General features: G+C 43.7%; 1 protein-coding gene across 1 annotated transcript in view; it reads left to right on the top strand.

Annotated features, from left to right (window-relative positions):
• Positions 1-14411, top strand: part of SLC13A3 (solute carrier family 13 member 3) — a 92632-nt gene that overhangs the window by 26021 nt on the left and 52200 nt on the right. Inside the window, exon 2 of the mRNA XM_010384168.2 lies at positions 11536-11801. Coding sequence (XP_010382470.1) covers positions 11536-11801 — 266 coding nt within the window. The remainder of the gene's footprint in view (positions 1-11535; positions 11802-14411) is intronic.

Genomic DNA, 14411 nt, shown 5'->3' with positions numbered 1-14411 from the left:
AGACGGTCTCACCCTTCTCAGAACACTTCACAGCCCTTCCGTTGGGCTTTTCTCCCTGGCTTCTACCCCTCTAGTTCCTGGTTTCCTATACATGGGAACTCCCTCAGGGGTCCTATATCACTTAGAAGTGGACCTCTTAGGCAGGATTTTAAAGAGGCCCTGGGCTGAAATTCTTATTTCATAACCACATCTGGTCTTTAGAAATACTTGAGCTTTCCCTCCTCACATCTTTGGAATGTTGGCCCAGCTAGGATTGAAGGATAAAACACAGGGTTCTAAGTTCACTTTGAATTTCAGATGAACAAGGAGTCGTTTTTAAACTATAAGTATATCCCAAATAGTGTGTGGGATATACTTATGCTAAACAATTATTTGCTGCTATTCATCCTAATACTGATTGAATATTTGGGAACAGCTTGTCTAGGTCTCACCATCTCCCCCTTGTGTAACAGCATAATGCTATGAGCAGGTTGCCTTGTGTCTGCCCAGCAGGCTGTCTACTACTTTCATCTCTGTGACCCTGGCCAGGTTACTTATTCATGCTGTGCTTCAGTTGCATTATCTGCTAAATAGAGATAATCATGGAACCTACTTCATAGGGCTGTTGTGACAATCACAATTAAACTGAGATAATACACAGGTACAGTTGTTTGGGCCATGTCTGCCACATAGCAAATTCTCAATAGGTATTTACTGTTATTAGTATTATTATGGTGATAGTGATTGTTGTTGCTATTACATGAAGAGAGGAAGAACTAAAGCCTCCAGATAGGCTATTTTCTGGAGAAAGGAGCCAGAACTAGAAGGATGGAGTTCCTGGGAATGAGGAATTGGGAGGGAACAGGATGGTTATTATGAGCATGCCTTGTGGGAGACAGTGAGGCTGAGATGGGGAGTGATGGAGGGGCAGGGATGGCAAGGACAAGCCAGGAAGCTTGAGAGAGGTTCTCTTGGTTTAGGAATATGAGAGATTTTCAGGCATGCTAGAGAATAGAGAGGATGTGGGCATTTGACAAGAACACCCACAGATTGTGCAGAAATACATAGTGATAAAGAGAAAACTCTGGTCAGACCACCTGGGTTCAAATCCTGACTGCCTCAGCAGCTGTGGGCAAGTTACCTGACTTTTCCTGTCTGCCTCAGTTGTCCCATCAGTAAAACAGAGCTAATAATATCTGTCTCAAAGGATTGTTGTGAAAATAAAATGAGTTGATAAGTGCAATTACTTGGAAATTAATTGCTTGCTAATTAATTGCTAGTGATTATTGTACTTTGAGTCCCTTAAATGTTTAAGAGAAAGGAGTTTAAAAATTAGAATTCCTGTTTAGACTATGCAGTTTGTAAGCTGCAACACTACCCTGGGACTGAATTACCTGGGCCACAGTGTTATGCATGACCTAAATCAATGTCCTTTTGTAATTTCCCCCAAAACAGAGGGGGAAAGTAATAGTACCTTCCTGAATCCAGGTGTGTCAGTGTATGCCTGTCATCCCAGCTACTTGGGAGGCTGAGATGGGAAGTTCACTTGAGCCTGGGAATTCAAGACCAGCCTGGGCAACACAGTGAGACCTTGGTTCAAAAAAAAAAAAGAAAAGAAAAAAGAAAAGAAAAGTAAAAGAAAAAGAAAAAAGAAAGAAAGAAAAGAAAAGAAAAAAAGATGCCTCCTTGAAAAGATTGTTAGGGGCGTTAAATGAGTTAATACATAGAAGATGCCTGAAACTTAGAGAATACTCAAAAAATGTTGGTGGTTGTGATTGTCATTATACTGTAGTTATTCTTCTGCATAGAGATGTGAAGCTGCATAGAAAAGGAAACTCTCACCAGAGCTCCTCAGAATTGAAATTTTCCAGGTGACTGCATGTCACTGTTCTCAACCATTATATTCCATTTTCTTTTCTTTTAATGCCGTTGTCAGGATCACCCAGGTAACAGGGTTATCCTGTCCTCATAAAGTGAATTAGGAAGTGTTCCGTTTTTCTCTGCTCTCAAAAGAGTTTCTGCAAGATGGTATTATTTATTCCTTCAATGTTTGGTAGAATTACCATTGAAGCCAGAAGGGCTTGGAGCTTTTTTGTGGGGAGGTTTGTAATGATTGATTCAGTTTCTTCAATAGACACTGAAATATTCAGCTTTTTAATTTCTTTTTCTGATAGTTGAGAAAGGTATGTTTTATCAGGAAGTTTCTCTGGTTACTTGAAATTATCAAAGTTATTGGTAAAAAGTTGTTCAAACTATCCCTTTTGTACCCCTTTCATATTGTAAGATCTGAGTCATGTCTTTTTAAAATTCTTGTCATCTATTAAGTTCTGACCTTAGAGTGTCCCTAACAGGGAAGCTATATTGCCTTCTTAAATTTGTAACTTTGATGCTACTCATGAGTATCACACACACACACACAAACACACACACACGCACACACCATACACCAATTCCTGTTGAGTTAGAGGAGTAAATTTGCAAGGATCTCCTACTGCTCCGGAAATCCGCCCTCATATTTTAAAGTACAATAGGCAAATAATGCTCAAGTGCCTGCTGGACAAAGGGGAGGCTCTGACCTTAGGAATCTGCAAAAGCTTTTATTCTCTAAGATTTAGTTTAAATAGCTCTTCCTAAGAGAAATGTTCCCTGCTATCTTTCTTTGTCCTCTAAGCTAAGTTAATTACTTTCCCCTAGGTATCCCTGGCTTACTGAGAACCACATGTTGGTCCCAGTGTAGTTATTTGACCCGGCATCCACCTGCCTGATCCCTATACTCTGAGCAACTCGAGGGCAGATGTTCACTTACTCATCTCTACCTGCTGAACTTTCAGCATGGTGGCCAGCAAAGAGTCAGGGTCACAATCCATTTATTCTTTCACTCATTCCACACTCTCTGATACCAATTCCCTCAATGTGTTGGGGACTGTGCCAAGTGCTGGGGACACAGAAGGGAACAAGACAAAAGAAACAGAGTCCCTCTTCTCAGGGAACTTTCTTAGTAGTTAAGGAGACAGAGTCAGTAAATCGTTTTGAATGGATGAACCTTTGCAGGTTACAATTTGGCAGCATTTACCACCTTATTTTCCGTGGAGCATAAGTTGTGGAGGATTTTAAGAAATATTTCAGTCTGTGGTCAAATATATTTTGGAAACTTTGGGTTAGACAAGGCCAAATAAAATGTGTGTACTACATGATTTGTCAGCCCTTTCAGTGTACTAATTATGAATTTTTAGCGGAGTAGTTGGGAGAGCAGTTCCTGAAAAACTTATTTGGTTTTAGAACCCTTTCTTGGGAAGATATCATGTGACCTTGGATGTTATGTGCTGGGAAGTTCCACATAGAGATTGCTTAAGACCCCCTGGGTACTCAATGTATTTTTCTTGATTTGGAGCCACAAATTTTTTTATTCCAGAACCATCTATAAGATGAGAAGACTTCAAAAAGTTCATAAGAAAGTAGAATTAAAAGACAAAAATAAAAATATAAACTTTGTTTCTCAACATAAGCTCCATCAAGTTCTAGACACTTTTGTAATGATGATACCAGCTATTTAATCCATCCTTAAAGAACTAAGAGTCTAGGGAATTTAACCATGTCAATGTCATCTTCTTTTACATTATTAGCTGAAGAAAAATGGGTGCTCTTTAAAGAGTTTTGAAGATTAGGAAACAAAAAGAAGTCAGAAGAAGCCAAATCAGGACCATAAGACAGATGCCTAATGATTTCCCGTTAAAACTCCCACAAAACTGTCCTTGTTTGAAGAGAGGAAGGAGCAGGAGCATTGCTGTGGTGAAGGACTCTCTGGGGAAGCTTTCCCTAGCATTTTTCTGCTAAAGCTTTGGCTAATCCTCATAAAACTCTCATAATGAGCAGATGTTATTGTTCTTTGGCCCTCCAGAAAGTCAACAAGGAAAATGCCTTGAGCATCCCCCCAAAAATGTTGCCATGACCTTTGCTCTTGATCAGTTCACTTTTGCTTTGACCGGACCACTTCCAACTCTTGATGGCCATTGCCTTGATTGTGCTTTGTCTTCAGGATTGTACTGGCAAAGCCATGTTTTGACTCCTGTTACAATTCTTAGAAGAAATGCTTCAGGATCTTGATCGCATTTGTTTAAAATTTCCATTGAAAGTCCTGTTCTTATCTGCAGCTGATCTCGGTGCAGTGGTCTTGGTACCCATCAAGTGGAAAGTTTGTCCAACTTTAATTTTCCGGTCAGAATTGTGTATGCAGAACCAATTGAGACATCTGTGGTGTTGGCTATTGTTTCTGCTGTTAATTTTTGGTCCTTTTTAATTAGGGCATGAACAAGATTAATTTTTTTTTCCTTGCAGATCCATGTGGATGCTCTGCCACTGCAGGCTTCATCTTCAACATAGTCTCATCCCTTCTAAAACAAATTATCCATTTGTAAATTAGAATTTCTTTGGGGCATTGTCCCCATAAACTGTTCATAAAGCGTCAAGCTTCACCATCAATTTGATGTTTGTTTTTACTTCAATTTTAGCAGAATTCATAGAACTCTGATAGGGGCGGTTTTCAAACTATCCTTTTTAGTGCCTCAAACTAGATTCTGTTCAGACATGTGATAATAAGTTAGTATGAGTTTATTTTGGTGCAAAAATTTGAAATCCCTGTATAGTTTTTAAATAATACATATTTTTCATGAACTTTTTGAAGATCCCTTGTCTTAACCTCTCTGTGCCTCAATTTTCTCATTTGCTAAATGTAAATGAAAATGATACTAACCTTCCTTTCATAAGGTTGTTTAATGAACAAATAGATATAACATACTTAGAACAGTCCCGGGCATATAGTCACATTCAATAAATGTTAGTTCTTATTTTTTCCATCGCTGTGTGATAGAGATATTCTGAATTTTGCAATAGCAAAGATGAAAGCACACACATTAAGTTCTATTAAAATGTCAGGTATTATTTATTGTTAGGAGAATGGAGAAGGTGAGTGTTTTAGTCAGGAGTCTGAGTTGCAAATGACAGAAACTTGAATCACAGAGACTTGAAGTCACCTATCCAAGGTCACAAAAGTCATGGTGTAGTCAAGCTATAGTTCAAATCCAGGAAGTCTTGCAACAAGCCCAGGTTCTTGACCGCTGTGCTGTTCTGCTCTTCTGTGAACCGAGTGCTGTGAGAGCACAGATATTGGAACTGACCAGGACTTTAGGGTGGGGGTCACAGGATAAAAATGGCCTCTACAAGATGAGTCATAATTCACTAGATGAAGAAGTAGAAGAATATTCCTGGCAAAAGGAAAAGCATGTGCAAAGGCCCAGAGATTGACAAGCAGTGTAGACTGCTGAGAGAACTGTGTCCAAGAGAACAGAGAAAGTGGGGAATGTGGGAAGCCTGTACTGGGACACCCTGATAAGCTTCGAATGCCATGACTGTGAGTCTGGGGGCCATGGGGAGCCAGAGGAGGTGTTTGAGCAGGGGAGTGGCATGATCTGAAGGGCGTTTTAGAAGTATTCCTTTGACTGTTCATGTGGAGGATGCATAAAGACAAGTGCAAAGGTTAAGAAATAGTCTCAGTGAAAGCCGATGAAGTTTGACCTTGGTCAAGAGCAGGGCAGATGGAGGGGAGAGACCTAAATGCTCAGGCTCTAATGACAGAGCTTGGACTCTCTTGTATCAGATCATGCCTGGGACCTCTCTCAACTGGGTTTGGCTCAGATAAACCCCAAATCCAGCTGGAGGACATGACCCTTCTTTTTGACTGAAATACAAAAGAGGCTTCCAGTGTAGGCAAGAAGGCAGTCCCTCTCCTTCTCTGTGCCAAACACCTCTCCAATCGTAGCTCAGAAACATGTCACCCTCTCTGAGAAGCCCTCTGTGTTAGATTGGGTCTTCAGAAGGATCCTGAGACAATGATTTGACTGCAAGGAATTTGGGGGCAGTGGACAAGGGAAACAGTGAAGAGCATGGAAGAAATACGGGTGTGTTAATGAAGAGGTTCCTGCCAGCAGCAGGGATTCAGCCTTACTGGGGACTTCTGGGAAATGGTTTTCAACATGCCTCAGTTATCCCACTGAAAGGCAACTGAACTTCGTGGCTGGGAACTATTCCTAGCAGTGTTATTTCTTTGCAGTCTTGGCCAAGTGTGCTTCTAAAGCCAGAGAAATCTGAAGACATCACTGGTGTAAACAGGAATGGTGGGCACCAAAGGGAGAGATGGAGGACTGTCTTAGTCCATTTGGGCTACTATAACAAAATACCTTAGACTGAGTGATATTTAAACAATAGAAATATATTGCTTACAGTTCTGGGGGCTGGGAAGTTCAAGATCAAGGCACTGGCGGATTCAGTGCCTGGTGGGGCCTTGCTCTTTTCTTCACAGACAGTTCCTTATTGCTATGTCCTCACATTGCAGAAGGAAGGCCCTTAGGCCCCTTTTATGAGGACACTAATCCTATTAGTGAGAGCAGAACCCTTATGACCTAATCACTTCCCAAAGGCCCTGCCTCTTATCACCACTACAATGGGGATGAGGATTCCATATATGAATCTGGGGGGACAGAAACATTGAGACCATAGCAAGGAGGTGCTGAGGTGTCTGCCCTTCTCAGACCCCACTGCCTGACACAGCTCCCTTTCTCCTTTGCTCCATAGCTCACTGTCTTAAACTCTGTTTTAGCACTTGTCTCTCTGGGGGATGAATGATTTGTCTTCATGTCTGTCTCCTTGAGCAGTGGAAGCAGATGAACCAGGGATGGGCTAGGCACCAAACCTTGTATACCAAGTAAAGGTGTGGACTACAGTCTAGGAATCTAGGACCAGGGATGGGCTAGGCACCAAATCTTGAATGCCAAGTAGGGGTGTGGACTACAGTCTAGGAGTCTAGGGCCAGGGATGGGCTAGGCACTAAATCTTGAATGCCAAGTAGAGGGGTGGACTACAGTCTAGGAGTCTAAGTGTCTCATAATAGACCTAAGATGAAAGTGAAACATCTTATAGTCATATCATTTTTAAAACGCAAAGATGAGGATTGTCTGAAGGGGTGCAAGAGTTCATTTATGGTATGTCTGGGCTCCTGTGGGAATTGGAGATTATAATCTCCACCAAGGACTCATATTTACAAATTGGGATACCTGTTGGTCTGGCAAGTGGTACGCAGAACAGGATACATGGGGCATTCCTTCTTGGGTCAGCAGGAAGATCTGACAGAAAGTAATTGTATATTTTAAAAAGCATGAATTCATTGTGGAGCAGGATACCAAGCATGGGTGGAAGAAAGACAGTTTTGCAGCAGACTGTGATGCAGATTTCCTGGCCCAGGGGATGATACATGGATGTTCTTCTGCCTGGAGGCCCACAGTGGTGTGCTGCAGCCAGCTTATGCTGGCTTGGGAAATGTGATTGTCAAGTTTTTAGGAATTCTAATAGCCACTTATTAAATACAGACCTTCACACACACACACACACACACACACACACACACACACACAGTTTTCAAGAGCCAATTGTTCAACATTTACCAACACACATCTGTTGTTTGAGGGATATTTGGCAGAAAGAGGCTGGGAAGGTGATTTGGGCTTGAGAAGCACTGTAGTTTTTGTTTGTTTGGTTTTTAGAGACCAGGTTTCACTGTGTTGCCCAGGCTGGACTTGAACTCCTGGCCTCAAGCAATCATCTTTCCTAAGCCTCCCAAGTAGCTGGGACTATAGGCACCTGGCTAAGAATCATTTATTGATTGGCGTGGTCAGATTTGCTTGTTAAAAATTTAGAGACTATGTCTTAGTCATTTTCCTTGTGCCAGCTTCCAGCCCAGGGCATAGCATGTGGTCAGGAATAAAGTTTGCTAAATGGATAGATGAATGAATGATAACTTGGCTTGAGCTTTTTCTCTAGGTTGTAGAAGCATGTATTCATCATTCAACAGATATTTTGGGTGCCTACTATATGCCAGGAACTGTTCTTGGCATTGGGAACACAATCCCTGCCCTCCTAGAGCTTGCATTCTAATAGAGGAGAAAACATATAGAGCTATAAAATCTGCTTTCAGGTGGTAACCAGTTACATGAAAGAACATGAAGCAGGATAAGGGGCTGGAGACAGGGTTTCGTGCTGCTTTTGTACTGGCAGCCAAGACTCAGGAGGAGAGGTGGCTCCATCTCTCCAAAGTTGTGTGTCTTCAGGAAGGCCCCTTTGGCTCTCTGAGCTGTGGAAACCAATCGTCCCCAGGTGATATTCAGGTTCCCAGCCTAAGAAGGCTGAGGTGGCCTTGGCCAAGTCTGAAACCTTGGGTACACCGGCTCCCCAGGTGGTTACCAAAGCTCTGTAGGCAGAATGTTGGGATTCCAGGATCTTCTCTAAATGGGGTGCTGTTTATTGTGCCACTGGTTTCCCACATCCTTGTTTGCTGTGCTGTATACCTGGGACGGGCCTGCCCTCTATCTCTGTGGAATTTTGGGATGATGCCTTTTGACTCCAAGCACACATTGAGGCTTTTCCACAAAAGGGCGCCTTTTCCACAAAAGGGTCTCAGCTTCTTGTTGGGGGAGCTTTGGGGTTCTGGAAACAGCTCTGACATCCACCTGCTGACTCACTCTTTCCCTCTCTGATCCGAGTCTCCACATCTGTAGAGCCAGGGAAATGAGAGGGGCTTGGTGATGATCTGATGATCTGCCACTGAACCCCCAAATCGGGGAGGTTAAGGGGCTGCCAGGGTAGGTGGAAGGGAGGCAGAGAACAGAGAAGCCCATGACCAGCTCCTTATCCCACTTGTCCAGAAAAGTGCCTTTTTTTCCCCTGATTTTTATATTCAAAGTTTGTCTGTTTTATATATTGGGATTCAACATACAATTTTGCTTGAACAAAGGGCTGGGGGTTATTAGTATTTGTGGACTCTGGTCTTGTGATTCTCAAAGATATCTTACCTCTGAGATGCATGGATCTGCCTGATTTGAGAAACTGAAAGGATGGTGACAAATCAAAACTTAGAGAATTTTTAGTTGTAAAGTTTGATTCTGTATTAGTCCTTTTACTTTCAACCTTTAATGGGTGTGTCCAATAACCTGGGTTCTTGGGATATTCATTCCAAGTTGAGTTAATTTGTTTTACAGTTGTTCTTCTCTGGCCCCCAAGAAATAAATTTTAGGTATCCTGAAGGATAACTTTGTATTAACTGTGGCAGCTTATTTAATTTTTTTCTCTAAAACAATGTATCTTCAAAAAACTAGCTGGGCGAGGTGGCGGGCGCCTGTAGTCCCAGCTACTGGGGAGGCTGAGGCAGGAGAATGGCGTAAACCTGGGAGGCGGAGCTTGCAGTGAGCTGAGATCCGGCCACTGCACTCCAGCCTGGGTGACAGAGCGAGACTCCGTCTCAAAAATAAAAAAAAAATAAAAATAAAAATAAAACAATGTATCTTAAGTCAATAGGAAAATGGGATGAGCTGTACAGAAATTCTCCCTGTGGGAGACTTTTTGCACATCTATATATTTCATGGGTGAATGTGAGCAACTGATAGAAAAGCTAAGGGACTTGGGAATCTGGACATTTTCCAATGTAGGGTGTGTTAAGCAGAGTCTCGGGATGTGTGTTTCAAGGTATGGAAACTGGTGACAGTGTGTCTCCCCCATCTCAGTAAATGACAACCCCATCTTCCCACTGCCGAGACCTACAACTTGGAATTGCCCTTGACTTCTGTCTTTGCTCACATATCAGAACAGATCTATCAGCCAAGCTGTCAGACGTGACCTTGGAAATAGATCGAGAATTCAACTGCTTCTCACTACCAACAACTGCCGGCAATGGGCCCTACTGGCCAGTGTCTTTTGCCTGGATTGTTGCCACAGCTGTCTGATGGGTCTCCGTGGTCCCTCCCTGGCCTCCCTCTAAGATGGATTAACTAATCATAGCGTCCCCCATGTAACCAGATACCTGTCCTGTTTCGCTGAGGATATGTTCCCTTAGAATGGTGCTCTGTTCGATGTCCTATGGACATGGAATAAAGTTAACAAAACTTACTGTAAGTAGGAAGTAAGAGCCATAAGATGGCTCCAGACAGGAGCAAATCCAAGAAGAAGTTCATGTTTCCTAGAACATGCAAGATCATTGCCTTGAGAGGACATAAGAAAGCAAGGGCAGGGGAGGAATAGTTTCATTCCAACAGTGACCACGCGAATAATAGGACATTAAGTATTACGAATCCTGTGGGACACGGATGCATTAGATGTGAAGTCATTGTCATTATCACTCTCATGATGAGAACAGGTGTGTAGTTTGACAGGTTTTGACAAATGTGCACACCAATGTAGCTACCACTCCAATCTAGTTATAGAACATTGCCATCAGCCCAAAAGTTTCCTCTGTGCTCCTCTGCATCCCCTACCTATGCCCCCACAACATAGACCTTCCACCCTAACCCTGGCAACCACTGATTAGACTTAAATTACTTTGTCTGCCCTTCATTGGTTCTAATATTCAGCTGAGAACAGCAGCAGGGCACTTGTATGAAGGTCTGGCTATAGAGGTAGATTGCCTTGGTCTACCCTGGTCTGCACAGCCATTACCTTGCTAATGACCTCCTTGCACCTCAGTTTCCTAATCCATCAAATGGGGATAATAATCATACCTACTTCACTAGGATTTTGTTAGGAATAAATAGCACCTGGTACTTAACAGCCCAACAGATATCAGCTATTGTTATTGTTTATGGAGTATGCATTGTGTGTTGGGCATTGTGCTGAGTACTGCGTAAGGATGTGGCAGTTGCTCCCTGTGCCCCCTCTACACCCCCACTGGTGCTCACCATTTCCCCATACACCGGTAGCTTCTTACTGCCTCTGATATGGTCTGCATGAGCATTTCCTCTGGCTGCAGGAGCGTGCTCAGTCTGCACATAAGGATGCCGGAAGTGCTGAAAGTTAATGCTCCCAGTATCAGCCCTCAACCAATGATGGCCAGGAGTTGGCAAATAAATGCTCCAACTTGCTTGCCTCCAGTTGAGACAACTCTAAGGCATGATTTGCCCTTTCCCCAGGGTTCCCCATCAGAATTGAGCTTCAGGTGTCCACAGTGGTAACCTTCTCATGGGACACACTCTGAAGCACGGTCTGGCCTGTCCCCAGGGTTCCCCATCAGAATTGAGATCCAGGTGTTCACAGTGGTAACCTTCTCGTGGGACACTCTCTGGATTGGCTTCCTTCTGTTTCACTTCCCCTCTGTCCTTCCAGAACCTCCTGGGATCCCCTATCAATTAAACTATTTTCATTCTCATCTTTATCTCTAAGACAACAGTGTATTTCACTTCATTCTCAAATAGTCCTATGAGGTGGACCAAAATAGCTTCTTCATTTTATAGTAGAGCAAAATGACGCTTAGAAAGGTGACGCCACCTGCTTAAAGTCAACGCCTTAGGCACACACCTGCTCCACTGCTGCCCTGAGAACGAGCTGGGGCAGGCCCTGCTGCAGGCCTCCTTCCCCTTCTGCCCCAGCCCCCGGCCTCCTTCCTCCTCTGCCCTGAGCCCTGGGCCTCCTTCCCCCTCTGCCCTGAGCCCCACTGACCCTCTGAGCATGCATCTCCTCCTGCAGGAAGGCCGCTGCTTGTTTATCATCCTGCTCATGGCGGTGTACTGGTGCACGGAGGCCCTGCCGCTCTCAGTGACAGCGCTGCTGCCCATCGTCCTCTTCCCCTTCATGGGCATCTTGCCCTCCAACAAGGTCTGCCCCCAGTACTTCCTCGACACCAACTTCCTCTTCCTCAGTGGCCTGATCATGGCCAGCGCCATTGAGGAGTGGAATCTGCACCGGCGAATCGCCCTCAAGATCCTGATGCTTGTTGGAGTCCAGCCGGCAAGGTAAGAACAGGTAACGGTTCCAGCCCTACAGTGGAGAGGCAGAGGGACCACACCTCTGGAGCCTATACCTGCTCTTCTTGGTTTACTCGTCCAGGCCAGAAACTCATCGGTTCCCACCATTTATTATTTATTTATTTATTTATTTATTTATTTATTTCTCAACTATTTAGCAAGCACCCGCTGCATGCTAGACACAGCACTAGGCCCATCATGGGAAGCTGTTCTCAAAGGTGCAGAAGAACCACCTGGGGAGATGAGATGCTGACCCCCAGGCCCCACCCCCAGGGATTCCAGTCCCATAGTTTTGGAGGGGGCTACACTGGCAGTTTGACCCCGACTGCTCAGGGCTGAATCCCAGATAACCTGCTCTGAAAAATGACTTAACCTCTGTCTGCCTGTGAAATAGTGATGTAGTGGCACCCACCTCATAGAGTGAGGATTAGATGAGCAAATGCAGGTAAATCCCCTACACCTGAGCAGATAATGCTGGCTGTTAGCATTCTTGTTTGCTATTTACCTGCCTAGGTGATGAAGATCAGGTGGGAGTTGAAGGTCGGGGGGATGCAGAGGATATGGGAAGATGGACTGGAAAGGAAGGGGAGTCAGGGTCACAATCCTAGAGAGCCTCAGGCCCTCTGGTTGGGATTTGGACTTTTATTCTTAGAGGATTGGGTGGCCTTTAAAATAGGGGCGTTATTTCCATCTTATTTTTTGTTCCATGAACCCCTTTGGCAATTTGGTGAATCTTAAGGATCTTCCCAGAATAATGTTTTTTAAAGGCATAAAGCACAACAGAGTTTGAAACAACAACTACAGCAAAATGCAATTATCGATAATTTTTTTTGTAAACACAGACACCTGCACCCTGGTACAGGTAGGTACCGTTTTATTAACACAGCAACTGGCAAGACCGAGCAATGGGCCTGATCACAGCCATCATGTTGAGCAGCTTTGAGTGTTGATATTTCAAGATGTCTACAGTGATTATAATGTCATTTTAAAATATCAGGGATCTTACCAGGCGCAGTGGCTCCCTCCTGTAATCCCAGCACTTTGGGAGGCTGAGGCAAGTGGGTAGCTTGAGGCCAGGAGTTCAAGACCAGTCTGACTAACATGGCAAAACCCCCGTCTCTACCAAAAATACAAAAAATTCACTGGGCGTGGTGGTGCATGCCTGTGATCCTAGCTACTCAGAAAGCTGAGGTGGGCGGATCGCTTGACCCCAGGAGGCAGAGGTTGCAGTGAGCCAAGATCACGATACTGTACTCCAGCCTCAGTGACAGTGAGACCCTGTCTCAAAAAAGAAAAGAGAGAGAGAAAGAAAGAGAGAGAGAAAAGAAAGAGAGAGAGAAAGAGAAAATGTCAGGGATTTTTTTTGGGGGGTGACAGAGCCTCAGGCACTGCTCATACACCTGAACTTTGTTGACTGTTTATCACTGACGGAAATGCTTAATTTGATCAGATGTTAGCAAAATGAAGATACACATTTTCCGCCAATCCAGTTCTGAATTATATCCATAGACTTATAGTTATAAATCTGTTCTTTTAAGGGTTATAAGCTGAGGAGTGACATGGCCAGATTTGCATTTTGTTTTTTCAAATACATCTCATTTCCTTCAGATTTGCATTTTTTAAGATTCCTCTTAGTTGCCTTGTAGAGATCAGATAGGAGAGTACCAGAATGAGAAGCTGATACATCCCAGTTGGAAGGCCATTTAGAGTGTCCCAACAAGAGACAGTAGCAGCTTGGACTAGGAGGTGGCAGTGGAGATGAACAGATTGGAAAAATTTGAGAGCAATTTGGGTGATAAAATTGACACAGGGGAGAGCGTAGGAAAAAAATGGTTCTGGATGACTCCTAGGTTTCTAGCATCATCTCTGTGCCAGCTGCTCTGCTAGGCTCTGTAGCTGCACCTCCTCCTAGAGGAGCTGCCAGTCCTGTGGGACAGACTCCATCTATGGAACTGATTCCAATGCCAAGTAGAATTTGATCTCCAAGGGGCACACCATGGTGTGAGAGCCCGCATGAGAGGTAGGGGGATGGGGGGAACTTCCTGGAGGAGGTCACGTTTGAGCTTAACTTTGAAGAATGAGCAGGGCTGCTCTTAAATATATTCTAAAGTTACAATAACTAAAACAGTAAGTCACAAGTCTGAAAACGGATTTTTGAAACAGAATAAATCTAAAGGAAATCCAGATCTGAAGGAAGGATTATCCAATAAATGGTGGGAGCTGGGATAATTGGTTTATTCTATTAAAAAATGGATTTACATCTTACTTTGTATTATGCATCTAAGTAAATTCCAGGTGGATTCAGAGTTCAATATAAAGAGAAAAAATCCTGAGACTTAAATTCTGTTGGTGGGAATGGACCAAGCAAAGGGAGGGAGGCAGAGGAGTAAAGGCGTTGGGTGCTGGTAAGAGGTTCAGCAGAGTCTCAGCAGGGGAAGAATAGGAAGCGAAAAGGGGGAGGAAGCTGAGAAGGCCATGAGGGAAAGATAGTGGAGTGTCTTGGTGCCCTGGCAACTTTTTTCTGAAATGGCTGTCATTGAGGATTTGGGGGCAAGAAAGAGAAAACGTCAGGCTTGAGATATCTTTATAACCTGGGTA

The sequence above is a fragment of the Rhinopithecus roxellana genome, chromosome 13 (assembly GCF_007565055.1).
Source record: "Rhinopithecus roxellana isolate Shanxi Qingling chromosome 13, ASM756505v1, whole genome shotgun sequence".
Taxonomy (NCBI): Eukaryota; Metazoa; Chordata; class Mammalia; order Primates; family Cercopithecidae; genus Rhinopithecus; species Rhinopithecus roxellana.
This window is presented reverse-complemented; position numbering and strand designations above follow the sequence as displayed.